At 39.3% G+C, this 27,828-nt stretch overlaps 1 protein-coding gene and 1 pseudogene across 4 annotated transcripts in view; both read left to right on the top strand.

Annotated features, from left to right (window-relative positions):
* The window catches only part of C1H1orf21 (chromosome 1 C1orf21 homolog), a 152,638-nt gene that overhangs the window by 49,240 nt on the left and 75,570 nt on the right, over positions 1-27,828 (top strand). For all 3 annotated transcript variants that reach the window (XM_089910059.1, XM_089910058.1, XM_089910053.1), the window contains exon 3: positions 6,889-6,983. In XM_089910059.1, the coding sequence (XP_089766185.1) occupies positions 6,889-6,983 (95 nt within the window). The remainder of the gene's footprint in view (positions 1-6,888; positions 6,984-27,828) is intronic.
* LOC111184650 (geranylgeranyl transferase type-2 subunit beta-like) overlaps positions 6,895-27,828 on the top strand; it is a 53,547-nt pseudogene continuing 32,613 nt past the window's right edge. The window contains exon 1 of the transcript XR_016392924.1: positions 6,895-6,983. The product of XR_016392924.1 is annotated as a geranylgeranyl transferase type-2 subunit beta-like (transcript). The remainder of the gene's footprint in view (positions 6,984-27,828) is intronic.

Here is a 27,828-nt window from a genome sequence, read left to right as displayed (position 1 = left end):
CTCCATGTAAGTTCCACCTTTGCTACACCTTCTTTCAGAGAGAGGGAGAAAGCCTTGGATTACGATGGTTGGGGGGTCTCTCCAGAGGAGATGGTTGAGGACAGGCCAGAGGACAGAAGCTTAGCCTGTACCGGTGGCTTCAGTCTGGGCCCTGGTTGGGGAGACCGTATCCCCTCAGAATGGAGCCTGCCTCTGGTAGTATTCACATACCAGGTCTTCCTGCACTGGCCCTGGCAGCCTCTGCTCCCTACATCCCTTGAGGCCCCCTGGAATCTGCGTGTTGGCCGTACTAGACCACTTGCAGTGTTCCTGTCTGCCATGCTCTCTCTGGTTGTTAAACTCACCGTCGCCTTGCCTAGACCTGTCCTTCCCACACACACACTAGTGTTCCTCAGCGCTCCAGTGAGATAACGTTACCTCCTCCAAGACTCTCCCCATCCTTGCTTAGGGGGGTCCCTCCCTTCTGTTCTTATTACAGTCACCCCACACATCTGCTTCATGGCTGCAGACATTCTGCACTCTATTTGCTCATTTTCTTAAATCTTCCCCTACTAGCTGTGAGCTCCTTGAGAACAGGCTCTGCTTCCCTTCCCTAGGCATAACCCCAGGACTGAGTACTACATTCTCTGGCATGCAGTAGGTGCTCAATGAATATTGCTGAAATGAAGAAGGAAAGAAACACAGAAAAGACAGCAGGGGATAGCCTAGCACTTGCCTCAAAGACAGAAAGCTGCTAGTTCCTTCCACCACCTCATGTCTGAATGAAAATCAAGAGGCGTTTTTGCCCAGACCTTTTGGGGCCAGAAGTATGTCCATAAATTGGTATAGTTTACAGAGAGCTCATATCACAGTCAATAGGAAAAATGCTACAACTCCAATTAGAGAAAAGAGTCAAAGGATATGAAGAGATATATCACAAAGGGCACACATGAATGATCAAAACGGGGGGAAGTATTCAGTATCACTAGTAAATTTTGAAACATCAAACTAAAATAAAAATTAGATACCATTTTCACCCTTCAATTCATTGCATATTTTTAAAAAGCATAATACCCCTTATTAGTGAGGGTGTGCTGAAATGAGTTTTACATGACTGAAGCAAGACTATATGTTTTAGCTATCTCTGATTTTCAAATATATCCAAGCATTAGGTTTCACTAGTGAATAAGGATACAGTAGACATATGAGACTTGCCCTCTTAGTGATATTAACAGTTTTCAATTATGAGATATCATAAAGGGGGATACGTACAAATATGTACAATCTTCCTAATTCCCCTAGTGGAGACCCAGTGGCCAGGGTTTAATCTTCTACAAATATGGAGTCTGAAAACATAATTTCCCTGCTTGTTATTTTTTAACAGTTTATATTTTTAGACCATGAGCACTTCATGTATTAGACAATCTTATTTTGAAATTAGTTTTCCTTTATTAGGTTGATTTGAGACACACTCTAGAAATTGCTTAATGATAACTATTACATTGGAAAGGGCGAAATCACTTTCTGCAAGTGAGGATATAGTAATTATCGTGAAGGGACTGCCTGACTCAGAGAATTGATACTGGTCTATGAGGTCCTTCAGCTGAGTCTCTACTTTGTGCATAAGGTTTTCCAGAGTTAGTCTGTCTTGGTGGACTGTGGCTGAGTGGAATAGGGTCAGCCTACTTGTGCGGTCAGTCTAGCCTGAGGAACGTGCTCCAGGTAGCAGAAGGGTTCTCAGAGCATAAGCCTCCCCCCAAGACAGTGGTTTTCCCCGGGCACTGTCTCCCCCCTCCACACCCCCTCCATTGCTTATCACAGAGCCCAGCCCATGGTAGGTTCTCAGACTCTCCTGAACCTCACCCATTCACTCTTGTGCCCTCAAGGAAGGCCGAGACTAGGAGCTGTGCCAATGGCAATAATTGAGTTAGGATATAAAGGAAGATAGAGGAACATTATTTTCTTGTAACCCTGGTTTCACTCAAATAATGATCACTTTTCTTTTTCCTGTCATAAAAGTTATTTATTGTTGTTTTAAAATTATGTTTTATTTTAATTAAAGCACTATATGCATTTAGTTAAAAAATGCTAAAGGCTTATCCTGGACGATAATATTCCCTTCTCACTTTATTTGTTAGCATAGTTAAGTCAGAATTTTCAGTTAAATTAATTTTGGATGTTTACATTATGCTTTTTGTTTTTATACCTTGATGGATTTTGTGCATTAGAAATAGTGTTCCCTGCAGAACCAGCACAGTTTTTCTAAAACAGCAGCCAACATTTATTGAGCATTTATTATGGGCTAGGCACTGTTTTAAGTATATTCATATATTAATTCATGTGACTCTATGTGTGAGATTAGGTACTATAAATATTCCCATTTTACAAATGAAGAAACAAGGCACAGAAAGCGTGAGTAAGTTGCCCAAGGCCATATGGCTAGTCATTCAAGCTCTAGAGGCTAAGCTCTTAGCCACCGTGAATACTCATCTCTTGAAAAAAATCTCACCAAGTAAAGAAAGATCCTAGGCAAGAATTTGAAGTCGTACCAGGATTTTGGGACTTGAATTTAGTTAGCATGGGGGACAGGATGTTCAGTGGGAGAAACCCAAGGGAAGTGAGTTTACACTAAAATGCAGAATAGTTTAGTCTTTTAATTGGTTTGTTTATTTTTTTTTTGCGGTACGCGGGCCTCTCACTGTTGTGGCCTCTCCCGTTGAGGAGCACAGGCTCCAGACGCGCAGGCTCAGCGGCCATGGCTCACGGGCCCAGCCGCTCCGCGGCATGTGGAATCTTCCCGGACCGGGGCACGCACCCGTGTCTCCCGCATCGGCAGGCGGACTCTCAACCACTGCGCCACCAGGGAAGCCCTGGTTTGTTTATTTTTATAAATACTTCTTTTACCTCTTGTTCCAAGTCCTCATATTTTCCTGAGCATATAATAATAATAAGTCTACTAGAGAATCTTCATGCAAAATTTGGATGATGAAGCAATCCAGTGAAGATGCCCAGATGTTGGATTGTTTTGGTATGAGGACATTAGCGCAGTTTTTGAAATCGGAACAGTCCTGGGAAAGATTCATTCTGGTACATATGTCATTGATCAGAAGAAGACTTGAGTGTGAAAGTATCAATAGATACGAATTTCACCGTTCTAGGAAAGAACTGTAAGATCCCTTCCTACGGGCTTACCTGGTGGCGCAGTGGTTGGGAGTCCGCCTGCCGAGGCAGGGGACGCGGGTAAACGTGTCCCGGCCCGGGAGGGTCCCACGTGCCGCGGAGCGGCTGGGCCCGTGAGCCGTGGCCGCTGGGCCTGCGCGTCCGGAGCCTGTGCTCCGCGACGGAAGAGGCCGCAGCGGTGAGACGCCCGCGTACCGCAAAAAAAAAAAAAAAAAAAGATCCCTTCCTACCTCAAAGAGTAGCATTTCTAGAACTCTTGCCTGTCTTCCTCCTTCCCCATCTAATATGTACTTTTATGAGAATTGTTAACCTTTTAATAGTTATGGCATTATGAACTCACTCCAGCATTCATCTTCTAATTCACTCACTTTGAAGTCAGTTCCGTTGTTTATAAATGTAACCTTATAGCAGATCTTCCATCTGCAAAACTTGGGAGGACAGGATAGGGGCCAGTGAGTTGTTGACAATGGAAGAATTGACAGGATCCTGAAAATGGGGATGATTCCATAACATCTGAAGCAAGTCCAACCAACTGATCACCTTCTAGTTCTAAAAACCTCATTTTATATATGTATATATGAGGTACTTTACGTCAAACGTGAGGCGCAGAGATTTGGTGGGCAACAGTGTGTCTTTAGCATGATAGAGCTGCCACAGAAAGTGTAGCCCTTTCTGATGGAATCTGAGGAATAAAATGCTAAAAATATCACCACAGCAGTGCTTTTACCCCAGATCTATTTTGACTGGCACAGCCTGCAACTGTTTACATAGGGAGAAAGGGGAGCAGGTTCGAAACTGGGTGTTAGCCAACAGCTCCTGACGTGCATTTTAAGAAGCCACCTGACAAGATCAACAGGAAGAAAAGAAAAATTGTGAACAGGTGTGAGGGAGCCAGAGGAAGACAGTCTGCTTGTGGCTCCTCTTAATTAAGCTGGCAGGTTGTTCTGTTGCCGGGCGGGGCTCTCTGGCTTGTAACAGTGGCTCTGCTACTTGCAGTTGCCTCCAGTGTGTGATCTGATGAAGGGGCTAAAGTCCCACACGGATTCCCCTGTGCCCTCACCAAAAGGAAAAATGGATTTCCGTAGTGGTTGTGTCACTGCCATAACCCTAAATGCTCCATTGGTCCACACAGAGTGCCGTTCCTGACGGCTGCATCGCCATGGAAATGTGTGACACGTTGGTTGGCGAGTTGTCTGTTTCCAGATGGGCATCTTCATCCCCAGCACCAGCCTTTGAGAGACTTGACAGACCGTTTTTAAGTATTTGCTTTATACAAATTGTGGTTTATCTAAGGGTCTTGCTGGCTTTTTTGTTTCATACCACGATGGATTCTGTGCAGTGTGTTATGTAAGTAATAATGATAGGTCTGGCTTTGCAGTCGTGGCTGTTTGTTTTTCTTTTTTATCCAGTTATAGCGTGCTCCACAAAGACAGCATTGGCTAGCCAGGCGTGTTTGTTAATGACACACTAAAACCTATCCTCTTTCTAAATTGGTGATATTATAAAAAGTCTGTATGTGGGATAACACTGCTTTGAAAGACATGTAGCCAGCAGCTTTTCTTCATTGAAGAAAAATATTAGAAAAATATTAATAGTTTGTCTACTATTGATACTTTGAATTCAGCTGTGTTTCCTGTAGGGATAAAAAGAGAATGAAGATTGAATATCACTCAGCTGTTTAGAGAGTGTCTACTGTGGGCTGTGGCTTAGGGGTGGGAGAGGACAGCGGGCAAGGCAAGGGCGGGTCTCCTCTAGAAGAAACCTTTTGCTGTGCCGCAGGCAAAGGACCGTCTTTTGGAAGCCTCTTTCAGAAGGTTCTGCTTAGGTCCTAAAATGTTATGCTTTCCCCATCTCATCATGTGAGGTTTTGTGTCCTCTAGACAAAATGATAGAGTCCACTGGAATTGTGTTTAAAACAAATAATGTATGTATGTGTGTTTATATTTAAATAATTAGAGACTCACTGTAAGTAATTAAGATCACAATTTAGATCAGTTAAATGTTAGTAATTATCCCAGTGAACCATCATTTGTAAATATTAATGTTCCAAACTGAAGTTAGGGAGACCCATCTTTAGCTATTATTTTTTTCCTTTATTTTTTGTCTCTGTTTAATTGTATGGGAGGCATAATTAGGCAGTGTCTTTTCTTTTTCAATTAACAAGTGCTTTTCCAACTTCTGAGTAAATAATCCTTAATTAAATGTGCCAAATTTATTAACTTTCTCTTATTCTTTTCTCTTCTGAGTACCAAATTGGAATGTGAAATTCTGTATTTTGTAATTGTGGATCAGAACCCATTGATTAACTTGTTAATACATTTAGGATGTGGTATTCCTAAAGGACTCATTACTGTAACCTCATACCAGTCTTTCTAATTTCTTTAGAAAGAAGCAGAATCCATAACTACCTTGAATTGTCAGATGGAAAAAAACAATTGGCTCAGCTGTGAACATGGAGTCTTTATTCAGATATATGCAAATGTATTACTTTCATAAGGATGATAATTTTGAGAAACATTGGAACAGCATAATTACTTGAAGAAATATTAACTGTAACAAACATCTTTGGGGGTAGCGTGTTAAGGGATAGTATGAGGAAGCCTGAAACTATATAGGAAATGGTATTATAAATAGTAAGGCAAGAAATTATATAAGCATATAGTCATTGTAGCAAATTAACCACAGGCAATAAGGAAATATATTGCAACTTCCTAGTGATAGACATCTGTCTATTAGGTAGCCTTTTATAGACATTATTCCATGTCATATGCTAGGCAATCATCAGCTTGTTGGTTGATGAAATTTTCTAATTCCATAATGTCTGTGATTTTTCCTACACACTGGACTAAAGGTGACTCAAAGTCACACCTGTTTTTGACCTTAGTGTGCCCAAGTCATTTCCTGTTGACAGAAATCTGGTGAAAATGTCATCATTGGCATCACCAAACCTCTGCCCTGGAGAGGAACTTTAATTGCAAGTTTTCCCAAGTTTGTTCTATGATGTGTTTTGATATTGGAGTTTGTTGTACTCTCTCTCTGGCTGTTGCAAAGTCCAGGTCCCGTCCATGGTCCACTATACTGTCCCGCCTTGAGTGATAGATATACCTACCAGTTAGAGCCGTGTGATATTATGGCTCTTCATGTATGTGACTTTACAGAGAGATTAAAGTCTGTATGTATCATATGAAATCGTTGCAGACTGTTCCACATTTAATATGGGGATCACAGGAAAATTTCAGTTTCCAATTGTTTATATCTATTTGTTGATCAGTTAAGCTCTTTAGTCTTACTTTGTTTTTCCAAAAGAAAGAAATTCAGGTGTGAACGTACTGCATAACGTTGCTGCCACAGGCATTTTGAACGAATATTCTCAAGGAGAAAAATCTCCTTAAACCATTATGCGCTATGCCCTAATGTGTATAAATTCCGAATAGGCTTTAGATATGGAATAACCTCCGTTTCTGCTGCCACCATCTGCTCTCTGTGAAAGGACCAGGCAGTGCCACTTTCATTAGCTGCCTTCGTGTTGCTGAGCTTTGCCCAGTAGACAGAGGAGAGCGCCTCATAAAAAGAGGCTGGTGAAGCTTCTTCCAGATTGTTTCAGATGAACCCCATAGAAAGGCCGCAGGGAAGGGGCTCTAACAAATTATGCTGTTGGGCTTTTCTTACTGACACTTTTCTCCCATTGTGAAAAAAGTTATAAAATGTCTTTTCTTTTTTGGCACTCAGATGAGTATAGGATCAAACCGGTGGAAGAGGTCAAATACATGAAAAATGGGGCAGAAGAGGAGCAAAAAATAGCAGCCAGGAACCAAGAAAACTTGGTAAGCATTGACTTTCTCGTATAACAATGAATTTTGGTGACAGCATTATAATAAAATCTTCACTGCATGTTTAAACTGCAGCTTACACGCTGGCATGAGATTTCTTGAAAATGCCGTTGCTATTTATAGCTTGCCTGGAAGCTGTACCAGTACTCCTGTATCCTGTTTGTTTTTGAACAAGCCCTTCTTTAATCTTCATAGAGAATGTTTCAGGGGAAATGTAGCAAAATTATTAGTATTTCAGAATGGTTAAATTTAAAGGAAAAAGCATAAAGTAGGAATGAGTTTTATGGGGGTGGGGGCATTACCTTTTTTCTTTTTCTCTGCATCCTTTAACTCGTGTCCAGATCACAGTGAATGGCTAAGTTTCATTATTCTCGATATGTAGTGTTGTTAAGGAAGTTGCCTTTCAAAGGAAAATAAGGTACTTTGAAGGTAGGTCTTTATCAAATTTGTACTTCACATTCACACTGTTAAGGTATTGTGGGTTTTGAGTTAACGTGAGAATTCTAATGATCTGAAACATAGTTAGGAACCTCTTTCTCTAATACAAATCAATATATATGTTCCACCTTAATATTCCATCTCTTAAACAAGCAGTAAGTTATCATATTAGCTGATTTCTTAAGAGATTACAGATTGTTAAGAATATGCATTTATTCAGTTATGTTGGAGCAGAATTGTTTTTCTCTTTTGCTTTGGGATTAATTGCTTGCTATTTTTTTCATGTTTGAGTGAATGTATTTTTAAGAAGTTTGCAATGTCATAAAATATTTTCACTTAAACTCCTTTTTCCGTTATGTGCTTTGTTTTTCTGATTTCTGCTACAGCAGAGGGAGTAGGCAGAATATTCACCAGTGCTCATGAGTATTTAAGGCTGTCATTTTTCCATGATACACTAATGAACATAACAGGCTCACTCTTTTTCCTCTATTCTTTTCTGAACATATGATCTGCAACTTGAAAAACTCAAGTATCAGCAACTATTTTAGATCATTTTAAAGGAGTGAAAAATACTCTGATAAAATTTTGCTTTATAAATGGGATTTGGATTTTAAGGTATCCCTTAAGTCACAGAGGTTCATCATACCTGTGGTATATTTTAACATCAATACTTAAATCCAGAAAAGGTAGCTATGACTAAATAGGGAAGTTAATATTATCAGACTTTTTACATGAATTTTTTTTTTTTGCTTTGAATAGATAAATAGAAGATCTGAGTAGTTGAAACATCAGTAGTCAGTTCTCTGCTGTATTTTATTGAACAAAGTTTGTCCTTGCTTGATATAATTTCATCTTAAGTTATGAATCTCATCTTTAGTAATAGTATTTCCATTGGAGGCTAAAGAGACATTGGTGACCAGTCTGCTGGTGGCTCTTTCTTAGATGTAACTACTAGTGTCCATCTCTACTTCACATGCTTGTATCTCTGAAATCCTAAGGAAGGCAATCAATGACTTTTATCTTACAGCTTGTGAGTTTTTCCTCAGTGTTGCTCTCATCATATTTAGGGCCAGTATAGCTTTTTTTCCTTCTCTGTCAGATTCACAGTCTATCAGTTCCTTGGTGCTCGTGTATTCTTTTTCATCACTGTGGTCAGAATTGGTGCTACTGCTTTTCCATGCAGACTGAATGGAGATCCAAAAAGAGAGAAATTCTGGCCTATTTACTCATGGATTATCTATGTCAACCCTACACCCCTTTACTCTGCCAGCGAATCAGAGTCCAGGCCACCAAGAGGAGTTTTCAGGTATATGAAGACTTACAAGGAGAATGGGGACTAAATGGTTATTTTTGGTTCTGAGATTTCTAGACTGCGTTCCAAAATTAAATGATTTTCAGTTATTTGGAAGTATGTTACCTTTGTCACCTCCATTTGGGGGGATGCATAATCAAGTACTGACCATGCATACCATTTGAGAAAACAGCCTCCTAAATTTGAAGCTTACATTGGAAGGTGGACGAGATAGACTTAACAATTCTTTATTTTTACGTCCATTAAAATAATCTGAGAGTCAAGATGTTCTTATGTTTCAAAGAATGATTTTAAGATGTGGCTTGAAGTACTTTTTAAAAGATTTTTTTTTTATGCAAACTGTTGAAATTAAGAGGGTTGGCAAACATAACCAAGGCATATGGCATGATGGTGACAACCATGGGTTTTTGGAGGCAGAAACTGCCTGGATTCAGATCTCAGCTCTGCCACTTACTCATTGCAGGATCAAGTTACTTCACTTCTCTAAACCTCTTGTCCACCCATTGGGGAAAAAGACAGTACTTCATGGTGCTCTTGGGAGGATTACACGAGGTGATTGTTGTAAAACTTTGAGTGCAGTGCCTGGTACGTGATAAGCACCTAATAAGAGTTAGGCATTATCACATAAAACGAAAGGAAAGAATAATGAACGTTAGAGTCAGTGTTCCTTTTCTTTTTCTTTTACGTTAATTGGTGAGAGAGATTTAAGTGAATGTTTTAGGTTAATGCCAGTATTACATCTGTTTTGAAAAATCTTGCTCCGGAACCATGAAAGTACTTAAACAAGTATGTTTTGAGTACCTGTTATGCACAAGGCCTTTACTTGGGTTGAGAGACACAGTGTACTTAAAGTCACTGTCCTTAAGGAGCTTACAGTAAAGTTGAGGGAACTGTTCAGGTCAACCAGTAGCTTACTGGGTGCCTCTGTGTACAAGGCTCTGTCCCAAACTCTGCAGATAAACACAAAAATAAGGAAACCACTGACTCTTACCACAAGGCGCTTGTATTGCAGTAAACAAGGTAAGTACCTAATGTCTATAAATAAAGCAAGGTTAGATAAATAAAACAAGATTGATTCCAAGAAGACAACACAAAGAGCTGCCGATATCAAAGAAGGCAGATATCTTGTCTGTTGTGGTATCAGGACCTACTGGATGAAAGAGCTGGTGTTTACAATGGGCCTCAAAGGATAGAATGAGGGAGAGTGCCCCAGGCTGAAGTAACAGAGATGGAAAACCCAAAACATATTTAATAAAAAGCACATGGTCCTGTTTGATTGGGGAGCGGGAGGGGTCAGGAGAAGGCATCAGTAGGAGAGCAGCGGGAAATTAGAGGCAAAACGTAGATGGGGTCATACACAGAGCTTTGATGTCCAGCTGAGAGGTCCAAAATCAATTCAGTGGATTAATGGGAGCCTTTGAAGTTTTTAAGCTAGGGGTTGTCAGAATGAGATTATGATTCAGGAAAGTTTATGTGGAATCAGCAGGTGTAATATGGAGTAGTATGGGGAGCCTGGGTGGGAGATCATTCATAATAGTTTTTGCAAGAGATAGTGAACCTGAACCAAGGCAGTGGCAGGGAGAATAGAAAAGGTTTAGGCAAGGTTGCAATAGAAGCAACAAGATTTGACAGCTTATTATAGGTATTAAAGGAAGACAGAGGACTCAGGAGATAATGGTAATAACAAGACTGTGACACCTGGAAAGATGACCGGTAGTGGTGAGAATAAATAGTGACCTCAATGAAAAGGTAAAATCACTAAGAAGGCTTTGTTTGATGAAAATACAAAGTGTTCATTCATTCATTATTCATTACTCATTCTTGCCCACCCTTAAAAGATCAAATGTGGTCCACAAGAGAGGAAGTGAAGCATCCATCACACGACAGTGTAGTAACTGCAGTAACAGAACACCTGTACTGTCAGGGCCTTAGGCTCTGTGCTTTGGGGGATGCAGAGGAGCATAATGTAAATCTCATCACCCTAGTGGGCTCACTTTCTGGTAGCAGATAGAAGGCATGTGACCTAAATGACCACAACTCAAGGTACATTGCGAATGCAGAGGTTGGTTTTGAGCAAGCAAAGCTTTAGGAACTTGCGGACTATCCATGCAAAGGAGTCTAGCAAAGTCCACATCTATGAGTGTGTGGCGCTTGTTACCTGGGACATGCTAGGTGTTCGGTATATTTTTGTTTGCTTGAATGTGGATGGAGGAATGTATGAATAAGAGAAGTTGGACCTCGAGGTCCAACTATTATTTTGTACCTGGTAGTTGCTCAATAGTATTTCGATGTCCAGTCACCTGGGACATCTAAATTCTATTGACCACAGTTTCTGTGGGTGGAAGAGGTTGTGCTGGTTTTCTGTGGCTGATGATGAGTCATTTATATGTCAACCATTTATGTACTCAGTACAAACATGTGCATTCATCCAATTTTTACCACTGTTGGACATCCATGTATTTCACTTTACTTCTCTCAGACTTTAATTCCTTCTTCAGGAAAGTAGTATAAAGTAGTAGCATTGACTTTGGAGATTATATATAAATATATATCAATATGGATCCCGGATTATTTCTAGCTTTATAATTTTCGTCAAATATCTGAAACTTCTGAACTTCAAGTTCCTCGTCTGGAATCATAAAATTATTGAAGTATTAGAAGAAAACATAGGAGAATATGTTCAGAATCTTAGCAAAGCAGGGGAGGCTTTCTTAAGACATAGAAAGCAAAAGCTATGAAGAAAGAAAAATAGTGGGACTTCCCTGGTGGCGCAGTGGTTAAGAATCCACCTGCCAATGCAGGGGACATAGGTTCGAGCCCTGGTCCAGGAAGATCCCACATGCCGCAGAGCAGCTAAGCCCATGCGCCAGAACTTCTGAGCCTGCGCTCTAGAGCCCACGAGCCACAACTCCTGAGCCCATGTGCCACTACTACTGAAGCCCACGCCCTAGAGCCCGTGCTCCACAACAAGAGAAGCCACTGCAATGAGAAACCCACACATCGCAACGAAGAGTAGTCTCCACTCACCGCAGCTAGAGAAAGCCCACACTCAGCAACGAAGACCCAATGCAGCCAAAAATAAATAAATAAATATATTAAAAAAAGAAAGAAAAATAGTTTATTTCATTAGATCAAAATTAAGTACTTCTGCAAGACAGAATAACTACAGAAAAGTAGTTAATAGATAGGCAACATCCTGGGAGAAAATATTTATGACATAAAAGACAAAGGATTAGTACTGGGATTTCTAAAGAACACTTGTAAATAATTAAGAAAAGGCTAATCCACTAGAAAAATAGGTAAATGAAATGAACAGATGGTTCACAGTAGAGGATATTGGGTAATAAGCATATGAAAAGATGTTCCACATCACTAGTACAGTGGCTACTCTCTTACCCAACCTGCTGCGTTAGAAGACTCTCCCAAACCCCTCTGAAAGATGCTGACTTCAGTCTAGGGTGGGCTCACAGAATGGCTGGTGGGCTACTCTCTAGAATACCTCTGTGCTTTTGCTCTCTCAGTTAAATGTGTGTTTTCCAAGCGCCAGTGCGATGGTTTCCAAACCTGCTTATACTGGATGAATGTCATTGTAATTATGTAATTTAGTTAGGTAATATATAAACCAATGAAACACAAGTGTGGAAAGAGAGCTGTTTTTGTGAAAATTAAATTAAATGCTTTGGAAAATCTTGATGAAGCCAATTACTAAAAACTTACGGTTAAATTAAATTAAATTCTGCACTCAGATTATTTCACAAGGCTTTCACGTCCTCACTTCACTTAAGAAACCAAACCAGGGAATCTTAGATGTACATTATAAGGGTGTGGTTAATGCAGAAGGTATATGTAGAGCCCCAGTCAGTGATCCCTTACTTGAGAAGCCTTGTTCCTGTGTCAAAAGATGGGAGGGGGAATGCACATCTATGTATTTTAAAATAAATAATATGCTTAATGTATATATACATTTTTTATGTTGCCCTACTTTAACTCACTTTATCATTTAATTACCAGTCCAGATGGTGTTGCCTAACACAACGTTTATTGTAATCAGGGAAATGCATATTAAAACATGATTCCTTAGCTTGGCAAAAATTTGAAGATTGATAATATCAGATTTTGGCATGGTAATAGGAAAATATGTATTTACATACTAGTGGTACATATCTTGGAGGACAATTTAGCAGTATCTTTTAAAATTTAAACATGCGCTCAGCATCACCCAGCACTTCCATATCTTGATATCCACCCAAGCAGCTGCCCTTGTGAATGAGAAAACTTGCACAAGACTTTCACTACAGCATTGTTTCTATAAGTGAAAAATCAAAAATAACCTTCATGCTTGTCACTAGGAGAATGCTACAGCTGTAGTACACTAGACAGCAATTAGAAAGAATGAGTTAGAATTTATGAACTGTCAGGGAGAAATGCAAATTGTAGATTGGATATGTATAGTATGATACCGTTTAAGGTTTTTTAATGAAACAAAACAGCAACACCCTACATGTGCTATGAGTACTCATAAATGTACAGGGATCCATAGAAAAGCCTGGATGGATGTGTCCCTAACTACTAAGAGTGGGCACCTGGGGCTTCCCCGGTGGCACAGTGGTTGGGAGTCCGCCTGCCGATGCAGGGGACGTGGGTTCGTGCCCCGGTCCGGGAGGATCCTGCATGCCGCCGAGCGGCTGGGCCCGTGAGCCGTGGCCGCTGGGCCTGCGCGCCCAGGGCCTGTGCTCCGCGGCGGGAGAGGCCGCGGCAGTGAGAGGCCCACGTACCGCAAAAAAAAAAAAAAGAGTCGGCACCTGAGTTAATGGGGGACATAAGTGTGCCATGGCTCAGTTTCCTCCTCTGCAAAATGGGGATAATAATTGAACCCACTTTAGCAGGAATTTGTGAAAATTAAAAAGATATTCCTGTAAACTCTTAGCACGGTTTCTGGCATAGAAAATGCAGATGTTGGCTATTGTCAACAGTGGAGTTAGATTGGGTGTGGTGGTTAGGGGATTTTTATCCTTATAAAAATATTTTAAAATTTTAATACTTTTAATTTTTTAAGGAAAATATGAGCATATTATTTGTGTGATTTAAAATTTATTTTTAAAGGGGATAATAATAACAAAACTCCAGTAACTACTTGCATACCTGGGGATCTGTAATGTAAGTAGGATTGTCATTTTCTCATTATCTTAAATACCCTCAGTTTTTCACCATTCTCTGATATCTGATTAACAGCAGGCAAGCTCAAGGAGCTCACGGAAGCTCAAGGATCATCCAGCTTCATTTTATGTAGGTTAAGAGTTCTGCATATAAATAATTTAAGGGTAAATTACTCCAGTCTTGGCACTATTCAGTCCCCTTCCCTCTCCAAAGACAAATAAAAGACATAGTTTTGAAGTGCTCCCTCTCACTACACGCTAAGACATTGTCATTTTTTTCCTTAACATTTGTCATTCTTAAGCTGTCCTCCCTTAGGAGTTAATCATCTGATGCTAGTTTTTTGTTTTGGGGGGTTTTTGGGTTTGAGTTTGGGGTTTTGTATGTGCTTCCTAGATTTACATGTATTATAATAGTTTTTGACTCACTATTTCCAGATATCTTTGTATAAATGAGAAGGCACTTTTCTATCAAATGAGACATATCATGGTTGGGTAAGCTTTTGATTTCAGTATTATCCAGAGAGTTGAAGACTGAGTTGAAACATGCTTGTCTAACTTACCAATTCCTGAGGACAATCAAGTGACAAGATAAGAAATAGAGCATTCTAATGGGCTTTAGTGGAAAAGGAGAATGAATCAAGCTCTAGGTATGCCCTCTTCCCGCCTGTTGAGTTTGTAAGAGCTCCTATACCTATCTCCGGTACGTTACATTTCCAGTAAATGTCAGGACATCCAGTTGCAGAAATGAAGACTTAGAGATTAGGAGACATCTTTGATAAGAGGAAAATTTCCAGCAAGCTACCAGAGCTCTCTTTGGAGCAGTGGCATCCAGCTGGTGAAAACTGGGAAGTGGCTCTGACTCACGGAATGTGCTATGGTTGAAGCAGTCCCCTGGAGGGGACTAATGTTCTCCAAAGCATTGGAGTGATTGACAGCCTGAAACAAACCAGAGAACAGTCTGCAATTTCACTCATTACCTGTAGGTCAGTAGGAAAGCTAAGTGCTCAAGACTACAGTCACCATGTCACTCTTTCTAGAATATGCCGGTGAGGAACAAGTCATGTGAATGAACATTGTAAACTTTGACTCAATAATGTTTATTATGCTAAGATATATAATTCCCATCCAGGTGTTCTCTAATGAGGAACCCTCTTAAGGGTCAACTTAAACTCTTCTTTTTAACAGATACGACAATGTTTACTTATCCTATGACTCTGCAGAGCAACTAATATAATGGCAAACTGACTTTTTGGTTTAAAGGTTGTTCTTGGTGATCTTAGGAGTGACTGTTTATCTTTGAGTGCTCGTCTCACATGGAAGGTCAAGTAATTATTTTTGGAAACCAGATAATGCAAAAGACCATGACTTTGAATCATCCCAGTTTCCCAAGTCATTTATACATTCCTAGCACTCTTGAGAATAAGGTAAAATAAACTGACAAGGGTAAAGCTGATATTACAGACAAAGGGTCAAGCTCTACAGAGCACCTCCTTTCCCCTCCCCTCCCTCCTTCAAGGTACAGGTTGGATTTGGGCTCAGGCTGGGGCTGGAATGAATTGTGGAGGAGGGAAGAAGTGGGATTTGGACTTGAAGGAGTTACTTCCTGGTTTGCAGACATTCTGGTTTGGTTTGGGTTGAGGGTTCCCAAACCAAAGTGAAGATAGGGGGTGAAGATGCTCCCGAGAGCATCTGTTTTAGACAAGAGAAACCTCTTCCTAGAGCAGCTTCATAAACATCACTTTAGCCCAAGACTCATCCCCAAGATTCCCTGCTTTTAACTCAGCGGCCTCATTCTCACTTCCTATTCTCACATGCATAGGACTTGGGCACCAGCCTCGGGTTCTTCCAGATAATTAGAGAAACAGCATCAGGATCTCAGACATGATCTACCTGGCCAGAACCGTGTAGTTTCTGGGGAGAAAAACAGCACATGTGAGCTTTAGTTCTGGCAACATCATTCTCTTTTGTTGCAGCACAGATGGAACAGGAGGGAAGAATTCTGTCTCTTCACTGATCTTGGAAAACATTCTTCATCCAACTAGTATTTTTGTGTTACTTGAGCCAGGCACATTCAAGGTCTTACAGATTCTCCTGGCACTGTGGTAGTTTATTTTAGAGTAGAACAGGAGTAGAGTTTAATTCACTAAGAAGGAGGGATTTGTTGAATCAACCCTCTAAATTTTAAGTGTTGAACAGAAGCAGAGTTCCTAATTCAGGAACAGAATGTTATGAGAATAAAAGAATACCCGCAAAGTGCTTTGTAAACATAAAGTCCAACACAAATTATAGTGGTTATTGTTGTCACTAGTTAAAAGGACACTTAGGTTCGTTTCTGAGGTTAGTTGCTATTTCATGGTGGAAACAAAGTTAAGGAACAGCATTCTTCTGGTTCTAAGCAAGAGTTAATACCTAGTCCCCTCGAAGAAAGACTTATATCATCATAGCACACTTCATTCTCTCACGGAGAAAGGGCAATATTAAAGTGTACACAGGTTCCCCCCACTATCCGAAAGTAGTGTTACTGGGAAACTTCCTGTAACCTGGAATGGTGCAAAGTGAAGAAGCATTTACCTTTGGACACGTCTTGCTAACGGATGCACAAAATAAATTGAGGTAAAGCACAGACACAGTTCACAGGTACAGCAGCTTCATGCTGAGATGCTAAGTGTAGTTTCTGGGGAAGGAGCGTGGTAGGGCCACTCTCACTGCTGGGGGACTGCACTGCCTCTATAATGGCTCCTGCAAAACAAACAAACGCCGAATGCTATTTTCGCTTTTTGCCTTTTTTCCTAAAAGCAAAAATCCTCTTCACATTTCTTTCGGTTAGCGAAAACAGGTACTAATTCTTTTGTAAAAGCAAAGTGGTGTAAAGCAAACTTTGAAAAAGCAGGGGATACCTGTACCCAACAGATACAGAAATCAATGAATCACAGGTGGTTTTTGGAGCAACTACTATAATCATCCCGAAAGCTAGGCATAGCAGAACATGACTGAAACCCTATTTCAAATAGCTTTTTCTCTTTTCCATACTAATACACTGACACGACCTTATGCAGGTGAACACGGTGTTAGGGTCCTGGTACAGCATCTCTCTTTTTTCCATAACTATTTTTTAAGTTGACGTATAGTTAATTTGCAATGTTGTGTTAGTTTCAGGTATACAGCAAAGTAATTGAGTTATACATGCATGTATATATATTTTTTCAGATTCTTTTCCATTATAAGTTATTATAAGATATTGAATATAGTTCCCTGTGCTATACAGTAGGTCTTTGTTGTTTATTTTATAAATAGTAGTTTGTATATGTTAATCCCAAACTCCTGATTTGTCTCTCTCCTCCCCTTTCCCCTTTGGTAACCATAAGTTTGTCTTCCATGTCTGTAAATCTATTTCTGTTTTATAAAGTAAGTTCATTTGTGGAATTTAGATTCCACATATAAGTGATATCATATGATATTCGTTTTTTTCTGACTACTTCACTTAATATGGTAATCTCTGGGTCCATCCATGTTGCTGCAAATGGCATTGTTTCATTCTTTTCTATGGCTGAGTAATATTCCATTGTGTGTGTGTGGGGGGGGTATACACACCACATCTTCTTTCTTTCCATTCATCTGTTGAGGGACATTTAGGTTGCTTCCATGTCTTGGCTATTGTAAACTGTGCTGCTATGAGCATTGGGGTACATGTATCTTTTTGAATTATAGTTTTCTCCGGATGCATGCCCAGGAGTGGATTGCAGGATCATGTGATAACTCTATTTTTAGTTTTTTTTTACAGTATATCTCTTGAATAAATTCCTATTTCAGTGCACTCAGTTCTCACTGTCAGCTAAGTATTGTCTGGGTGCTGACGGAAAAAAGGGATTAACGAGGCACCAGTGTAACTCAGGAAACTCAAGGGGTGACAGATATGTACACAGGAAGTCTCCAGTAGAGGGCCTAATGCAGTCTTTTGGGAGAATGGGAATGGAATGGTGGACCACTGATTGGGAGATCTGAGGAGATTCACAGAGAGCTAGCCCTGCAGCAGGGCCTTGAACGAAAGCAGTTTGCATTGGCAAATGAGGAGGGGAAAGGGATTTCAAGCAGAAGGGACAGTGGGAGCCAAGCACAGAGACGTGTCATGAATAGTGAGTGGAGGCTGATGGAGTGGAGGCTGATGGAGCACATTGTGAAGTGTTCATTGGGTAGTTAGTGTGTTTTAGCTGTTTTTCTTCCAAACGAGCACATTAATTTCTGGTATACAGATAGCCACATTCTTTAGCCAGTTTGCAGCTACAGAATAAATAGAACAGATCTCTGCTCATCTAATTTAAAGGTTGAGGGTGTTGATAATGACTTCCCTTTTCCCAGCATTGTTGCAAAATGTGATTGCTTTTAAATATGCCTTCCTTGGATGCAAAGTGTTTTCTAAAATTTGCTGAGCATAGTTACTCTTGATCTCCTCTGCCCTGTAAAGCATAGCTTCTTATTTATCCTCCAGAACCTTCCCTGTTTAACTTTGGGAAGTACAGCAAACACAAACCTTATATTTAAAATTATACCTTATATTTAAATATTAAGGTATAAGGTATACCTTATATTTAAAATTTTGGCCTCTTCTCCAAGAGCCATACCATGATATTTAAATAGACAATGGAAAGAAGCCCTCTTCAAACCTTGATTCTGTTGGATCCACATGGTCATTTTAGATATTGGATTTATTTGTCTCGCTGTTTTAGCCTGGGTATTTTTTACCCAAGTGGCCCAGATACAACAGTGGAGTGGGGGAAATGAGTGACAAGTGAGAGGGCCACCTAAGGCTCACCACCGATTAGAGTATCTAGAACAATAACACAGTCATGTGCCTTTTCTGCAGGTTGTTCGTATTTCTCTCTTATCTCCCCTGTGATGCTAAAAATAAAACCAAAGCATATAAGTTTCACTCATCGATTCGCAAACTCAGTGAGGTAGCTTCACCCAAAATTAATAATTTATGCCCTGGAGGTGAGAATATCAAAAACTGTGGTAATGTTTCCAAGAGTCTGGGCTTTGAGTAGTGTCTCTTCTTATAGACTTTATTTGTGAGTAATTAATACTTAGTATTAACAGAGGTATAGTACCCAACAGCCTCATGATTTGTTTCTAAAAGGTTCTTGGTAATTTTGACAATGGATTCTATACCTGTCATTCCGAAAAGATAGAAATAAATAACCAGGCATAAAAAATTCATACATCTTCTTTGAAAGGGGGGGATGTATTGTTTAGCTTGTCAACATTATAATAGATACATGAAGATGCCATTGTAACTGCCTACTTCACATTCACAATAGATCTAATTTATTTACTCTATGATAATAGGTGCCAAAGTTCCTCCTTCTTTGAAAATTGAAACAACTGGTAATGACAGATATATTGTCTAAAACTTAATGAGCTGGTTTCATTTTTTTGTTCATGTCAGAGTGTGATGTTATACTGCAGATTTTCATTTACTGACAAAACATCTGCTCATAAGTAGATTATTTGAGGGCTTGCTTGATTGGAGGCAAACCTTTTTTTTTTTTTTTTAGTACGTTATGGATTTGTACAGTTGAGGGCACTTAGACCAGAAACAAGACAGGAATCTAGTGACTAGAACTGGAAGATGAGGTTTAAAGGTTGGTCTCAGAAACACGGCAGAAGAAAGACAGGTATCACATGATACCACTTATATGTGGAATCTAAAAACATGATACAAACGAAAACAGAAAAAGACTCACAGACATAGAAAACAAACTTATGGTTACCAAGGGGGAAAAGGGGAGGAGGGATAAATTAGGATTTGGGATTAAAATATACACACTACTATATATAAAATAGATAAACAATTCAAGGACCTGCTGTATAGCACAGGGAACATTAATATATTAGGTATCTTATAATAACCTATAATAGAAAAGAATCTAAAAAAGAGTGTGTGTGTGTATATATATACACACACACACACACACACATCACTGAATCACTTAGCTGTATACCTGAAACTAAGAGATTTTATAAATTTAAAAATAAATAAAAATAGAAACAGAATAGAACGTTCCTTATTAGAAGTGGAGTCCAGGCACACTGACAGGAATCTGGGTCTCCCAAATGCTGACCAGGGTTCCATTACTTCTCCTGAGTCTGAGATAACACAGAGCCTAAAACAAATGTCAGGGAACACCAGCTGTAGACAAAGAACAGAGAATCTCTTTACAGTGAAATGCTTCACAGTCCGTGTGATGCCTTAACAGTCACAGTGCGTAAGCTCATATCAGAGAATCCCTGCCGGCCAGGAGCTGGTGGTCTAGTGAAACAAGATAAACAGCACAGAGCCATTGGATTTGGTTTACTCCTGTTACTCTCTTACTTAATTGTACTTTTAAAATTAATTTTCCCCTGATTATAAATGTACTGCTTGCTTGAATTACTTAAAAACATCCTGGGAAAATATAAAAGTGAGTAAAAAATAAATAAAATTGGTCATAAATCCCATCACAGCTGTTTATGTTTTATGCCTAAATACATAGAAATATAATCTTTTTCTGAACAGAAGTGGACCTGAGTTTCTTACAGAGCTATGTATGGTATTTCTTACCATATATCCAACAGCCATACTTCTAGGATATTGAAAAACTGTGATCCCACAAACATCTTCATGTGAGTGTTCATAGTAGCTTTATTCACAATCACCAAAAAACTGGAAGCATGTAAGATGTCCTTCACTGGTGAATGAACAAACTATATACAATGGGGTATTATTTAGTGATAAAAAGAAATGAGCTACTAAGCCATGAAAAAACATAGATGAGTCTTAAGTGTACTTTGCTCAGTGAAAGAATATAGTCAAAAATGTACAGTACATACGATATCATTCTATTTATATGACATCTGAAAAAGGCAAAACCATCCAGATGGTAAACAGATAAGTGGTTTCCAAAGGTTTATGGGAAAAGGAGGGCTGAATAGGAGAAACACAGGGAATTTTTAGGGGAGTGAAACTATTCTGTATGAGACTGTAATGGTAGATACATGACACCATGCATTTGTTAAAATGCACTATGCATTTGTTAGAATGCATAGAACTTTACAACAAAGAGAGTGAATTTTAATGTTTGTAAATTAAAAAAAAAAATTTAAGAGGTCAGGGGATCCCAAGATGGAATGTAGACTGACGAAAGAATCTAACAGTATTACAAGTACATGAAATAACCTCACTGAAGAGGGTGACCTAAGTAACTTTGGAAATGATGGATGGAGACTGTAAAAGTAAAAGAAACTTTAAACATAAGCACTGTACTCTTTTTTGCAGTGGAGCTAAGAGTTAACAATTCTGAAAACACTGTAATTAATGAATTTGTGGATGCTGGATGGTGGAGGCAGGTTTCTCACTGTTGGAGTGAGAGGTTAGACACACACGAGATGTGGCTAGAAGCATCCGGTGGCAGTGGTATAGAGTTGGTGGTATCATTGTGAATTAATGTTTAGCCAAATATAGATATAGATGGATACATGTAGAAATATTGATAGATATGTGTAAACACATGTGTAAACATATAGACACATGTATGGGCATGCATATATTTATATACATGTCTGTACATGCATGTGTTGATACCTGTATTTGTAGTATATGTATGCACAGGTGTAGATATGCATGTACACACACACACCACTTTCTTGCTGTCTCAGCTGAGAGGACCTAGAGTCAATGACACTCCAGTAGCAGCAAACATACCCAGCACCCAGATCTTGTTTCTAGTACCATTCTCCAAAAAAAGGAACCAAGACTTTTTGGACAAATGGCTGATTATAGGGCTGGGGAATATGTAAGATGATCCTAGAGTATTTTGTAGTGCCCAAATTAGGAAGTGCTAACAATATAGACACACAATGATGGGGTATGTCACAGGGACACAGGAGCCAACTGAAAGAGCTCCGAGCGGTCAAAGCTGAAAGAATTGAAGCAACAAAATTAATCATACAGTATTAGATTGTGCTATAAATATGGAATAGTGCACAATGCATTTACTTTATACAAATTATACAAAAAAATACCCATGGGTCCATACTGATACACATAAATGATTGAATAAATAGAGAAGAACTGATAAATCTCCTATGCAGAATAATTCCAAATCATTTATGTATTACTCTACCCTCAAGGAGGCGGAGCATAACTTCCCACTTCTTAAGTATGGACTGTGCGCAGTGACTTCCTTAGAGAGAGAACATTGTGAATATGGGGCAAGAAAGGTAACGTTAGAGTGGAGAAAACTGACAAACACTACCCCAGCCAGGTGATCAAAATTAACAGTGACAGTGTTAAGTTTATGTTGATAGCATGTACCCTTGTTATGATGTGATGAGAATGACCTCTGTGGTCTTCCTCCCCAACACCCATGACCTCAGTATAATCATGAGAAAAAAATTAGACAAATCCCAATTGAGGGACAGTCTACAAAATACCTGGCCAGTACTCCTCAAAACTTTCAGGGTCATCAAAACCAAAAAGTAATCTGAGAAACTGTCACAGTCGAGAGGAGCCTGAGGAGACATGACAACTAAATGTAATGTAGTGTCCTGGTTATACTCCTGTAACAGGAAAAGGACACTAAATAAAAACTATGGAAATCTGAATATCGTTTCAATGTTTGGTTCATTAATTGTGACAAATGAACCATCCTAATCTAAGATTTTACCAGTAGAGGAAACTGGATGTAAAGGTATATGGGAACTCTTTACTATTCTCACAACTTCTCTGTAAATGTTAAACCATTCTAACTTATAAAATTTAAGTATAAAATAATGGACCTGTCCTATACGCACTATGAATATACTGTTCGAATATGCCATAATTTAATACTTTTTAAAACAATTTTTTAATTTTATTTTTTTTATATAGCAGGTTTTTATTGGTTATCTATTTTATTTATATTAGTGTATAGATGTCAATCCCAGTCTCCGAATTCATCACACCACCATCACCCCTCCCCCCACTTTCCCCCTCTGGTGTCCATATGTTTGTTCTCTGCATATATGTCTCTATTTCTGCCTTGCAAACTGGTTCATCTGTACTATTTTTCTAGATTCCAAATATATGCGTTAATATACGATATTTGTTTTTCTCTTTCTGACTTACTTCACTCTGTATGACAGTCTCTAGGTCCATCCATGTCTCTACAAATGACCCAGTTTTGTTCCTTTTTATGACTGAGTAATATTTCATGTATACATGTACCGCATCTTCTTTATCCATTTGTCTGTCGATGGGCATTTAGGTCGCTTCCATGACCTAACTGTTGTAAATAGTGCTGCAATGAACATTGTGGTACATGACTCCTCTTGAATTATGGTTTTCTCTGGGTATATGCCCAGTAGTGGGATTGCTGGATCATATGGTAATTCTATTTTTAGTTTTTTAAGGAACCTCCATACTGTTCTCCATAGTGGCTGTATCAATTTACATTCCCACCAACAGTGCAAGAGGGTTCCCTTTTCTCCACACCCTCTCCAGCATTTATTGTTTGTAGATTTTCTGATGATGCCCATTCTAACTGGTGTGAGGTGATACCTCATTGTAGTTCTGATTTGCATTTCTCTAATAATTAGTGATGTTGAGCAGCTTTTCATGTGCTACTTGGCCATCTGTATGTCTTTTTTGGAGAAATGTCTATTTAGGTCTTCTGCCCATTTTTTGATTAGGTTGTTTGTTTTTTTAATAATGAGCTTCATGAGCTGTTTATATATTTTGGAGATTAATCCTTTGTCCATTGATTCATTAGCAAATATTTTCTCCCATTCTGAGGGTTGTCTTTTCGTCTTGTTTATAGTTTCCTTTGCTGTGCAAAAACTTTTAAGTTTCATTAGCTCCCATTTGTCTATTTTGTTTTTCATTTCCATTACTGTAGGAGGTGATTCAAAAAAGATCTTGCTGTGATGTATGTCAAAGAATGTTCTTCCTATGTTTTCCTCTAAGAGTTTTAGAGTGCCTGGTCTTACATTTAGGTCTTTAATCCAGTTTGAGTTTATTCTTGTGTATGGTGTTAGGGAGTGTTCTAATTTCATTCTTTTACATGTAGCTGTCCAGTTTTCCCAGCACCACTTATTGAAAAGACTATCTTTTCTCCATTGTATATCCTTGCCTCCTTTGTCATAGATTAGTTGACCATAGGAGCGTGGGTTTATCTATGGGATTTCTATCGTGTTCCATTGATCTGTATTTCTGTTTTTGTGCCAGTACCATATTGCCTTGATTACTGCAGCTTTGTACTGTAGCCTGAAGTCTGGGAGTCTGATTCCTCCAGCTCCGTTTTTTTTCCCTCAAGATTGCTTTGGCTCTTTGGGGTCTTTTGTGTCTCCGTACAAATTTTAAGATTTTTTTGTTTTAGTTCTGTAAAAAAAAAAATGTCATGGTAATTTGATAGGGGTTGCACTGAATCTGTAGATTGCTTTGGGTGGTATAGTCATTTTTACAATATTGATTCTTCCAGTCCAGGAACATGGTATAGCTTTCCATCTGGTCCTGGACTTTTGTTGGAAGATTTTTAATCAGTTTCAATTTCATTACTTGTGATTGGTCTGTTCATATTTTCTCTTTCTTCCTGGTTCAGTCTTGGAAGGTTATACCTTTCTAAAAATTTGTCCATTTCTTCCAGGTTGTCCATTTTATTGGCATAGAGTTGCTTGTAGTAGCCTCTTATGATGCTTTGTATTTCTTCAGTGTCCATTTTACCTTCTCCTTTTTCATTTCTTTTTGTTAAATTTTTTTTTTTTAATTTTTTGGCTGCGTTGGGTCTTCGTTGCTGTGTGCGGGCTTTCTCTAGTTGTGGCGAGCAGGGGCTACTCTTTGCAGTGTCCATTGTAACTTCCTTTTAATTTCTAATTTTATTCATTTGAGTCCTCTCCCTCTTTTTCTTGATGAGTCTGGCTAAAGGTTTATCAATTTTGTTCATCTTCTCAAAAAACAGCTTTTAGTTTTATTGATCTTTGCTACTGTATTCTTTGTTTCTATTTCATTTATTTCTGTTCTGATCTTTATGATTTCTTTCCTTCTACTAACTTTGGGTTGTTTGTTCTTCTTTCTCTAGTTCCTTGAGGTGTACGGTTAGATTGTTTATTTGAGATTTTTCTTGTTTCTGAGGTAGGATTGTATCGCTATAAACTTCCCTCTTAGAACTGCTTTTGCTGCACCCCATAGGTTTTGGATCGTGGTGTTTTCATTGTCATTTGTCTCCAGGTATATTTTTGATTTCATGTTGGATTTCTTCAGTGATCTCTTGGTTATTCAGTAACGTATTGTTTAGCCTCCATGTGTTTGTGTTTTTTATGTTTTTTTCCCTGTAATTTATTTCTAATCTCATAGGGTTGTGATCAGAAAAGATGCTTGATATGATTTCAGTTTTCTTAAATATACTGAGGCTTGATTTGTGACCCAAGATGTGATCTATCCTGACCCAAGATGTGATCTATCCTGGAGAATGTTCCATGTGCACGTGAGAAGAAAGTGTAATCTGCTGTTTTCAGACAGAAGGTCCTATAAATATCAATTAAATCTCTCTGGTCTGTTGTGTCACTTAAGGCTTGTGTTTCCTTATTACTTTACTGTCTGGATGATCTGTCCATTGGTGTAAGTGAGGTGGTAAAGTCCCCCATTATTATTGCATTACTGTTGATTTCCTCTTTTATAGCTGTTAGCATTTGCCTTTTGTATGGAGGAGCTCCTATTTTGTGTGCATATATGTTTATAATTGTTATATGTTCTTCTTGGATTGATTCCTTGATCATTATTTAGTGTCCTTCCTTGTCTCTTGTAACATTCTTTATTTTAAAGTCTATTTTATCTGATATGAGTATAGCTACTCCAGCTTTCTTTTGATTTCCATTTGCATGGAATATCTTTTTCCATCCCCTCACTTTCAATCTGTGTGTATGCCTAGGTCTGAAGTGGGTTGCTTGTAGGCAGCATATATATGAGTCTTGTTTTTGTGTCCATTCAGCAAGCCTGTGTCTTTTGGTTGGAGCCTTTAATCCATTCACATTTAAGGTAATTATCGATTTGTATGTTCCTACTACCATTTTCTTAATTGTTTTAGGATTGTTTTTGTGGTCTTTTTCTTCTCTTGTGTTTCCCGCCTAAAGAAGTCCCTTTAGCATTTGTTGTAAAGCTGGTTTCGTGGTGCTGAATTCTCTTAACTTTTGCTTGTCTGTAAGGCTTTTGATTTCTTCATCGAATCTGAATGAGATCCTTGCCAGGTAGAGTAGTCTTGGTTGTAGCTTCTTCCCTTTCGTCACTTTAAATATATTCTGCCACTGCCTCCTGGCTTGTAGAGTTTCTGCTGAGAAATCAGCTGTTAACCTTATGGGAGTTCCCTTGTATGTTATTTGTCGTTTTTCCCTTTTTGCTTTTAATAATTTTTCTTTGTCTTTAAATTTTGCCAGTTTGATTACTATGTGTCTTGGCATGTTTCTCCTTGGGTTTATTCTGCCTGGGACTTTCTGCACCTCCTGAACTTGGGTGGCTATTTCCTTTCCCATGTTAGGGAAGTTTTCAACTATAATTGCTTCAAATATTTTCTGGGGTCCTTTCTCTCTCTTCTACTTCTGGGACCTCTATAATGTGAATGTTTGTGCATTTGTATTATGTTTAATGTTGTCTGAGAGGTCTCTTAGGCTGTCTTCATTTGTTTTCATTCTTTTTTTTTTATTCTGTTCTGTGGCAGTGAATTCCACCAATCTGTCTTCCAGGTCACTTATCTGTTCTTCTGCCTCAGTTATTCTGCTCTTGATTCCTTCTGGTGTATTTTTCATTTCAGTTATTGTATTGTTCATCTCTGTTTGTTTGTTCTTTAATTCTTCTAGGTCTTTGTTAAACATTTCTTGCATCTTCTTGATCTTTGACTGCATTCTTTTTCTGAGGTCCTGGGTCATCTTCACTATCATTATTCTGAATTCTTTTTCTGGAAGGTTGCCTAGCTCCACTTTGTTTAGTTGTTTTTCTGGGGTTGTATCTTGTTCCTTCATCATGTACATAGTCCTCTGCCTTTTCATTTTGTCTATCTTTCTGTGAATGTGGTTTTCACTCCACAGGCTGCAGGATTGTAATTCTTCTTGTTTCTGCTGTCTGCCCTCTGGTGGATGAGGCTATATAAGAGGCTTGTGCAAGCTTCCTGATGGGAGGGACTGGTGGTGGATAGAGCTGGGTGTTGCTCTGTTGGGCAGAGCTCAGTGAAACTTTAATCCGCTTGTGTGCTGATGGTTGGGGCTGAGTTCCCTCCTTGGTGGTTGTTTGACCTGAGGCGACCCAGCTCTGGAGCCTATAGACTGTTTGGTGGGGCTAATGCGGACTCCAGGAGGCCTCACACCAAGGAGTACTTCCCAGAACTTCTGCTGCCAGGGTCCTTGTCCCCGCAGTGAGACACAGTCACCCCCCGCCTCTTCAGGAGACCCTGCAACACTAGCAGGTAGGTCTGGTTCAGTCTCCTATGGGGTCACTGCTCCTTCTGCCTGGGTCCTGATGCACCCACTACTTTGTGTGTGCCCTCCAAGAGTGGAGTCTCTCTTTCCCCCAGTCCTGTCGAAGTCCTGCAATCAAATCCCACTAGCCTTCATAGTCTGGTTCTCTGGAAATCCTCCTCCCAGTGCCGGACCCCCAGGTTGCAAAGCCTGATGTGGGGCTCAGAACCTTCAGTGGGTGGACTTCTGTGGTATAAGTGTTCTCTAGTTTGTGAGTCACCCACCCAGCGGTTATGGGATTTGATTTTGTGATTGCTCCCCTTCTACTGTCTCATTGCAGCTTCTGCTTTGTCTTTGGATGTAGGGTATCTTTTTTTGGTGAGTTCCAGTGTCTTCCTATCGATGATTGTTCAGCACTTAACTTGTGATTCCAGTGCTCTCGTCTGAACGATTTTTCATAATACTTTGTATCTCCAGT

The sequence above is a fragment of the Delphinapterus leucas genome, chromosome 1 (assembly GCF_059928025.1).
Source record: "Delphinapterus leucas isolate spDelLeu-1000000601 "Yukka" chromosome 1, BTC_Dleu_Yukka2, whole genome shotgun sequence".
In the NCBI taxonomy this organism is placed as follows: domain Eukaryota; kingdom Metazoa; phylum Chordata; class Mammalia; order Artiodactyla; family Monodontidae; genus Delphinapterus; species Delphinapterus leucas.
This window is presented reverse-complemented; position numbering and strand designations above follow the sequence as displayed.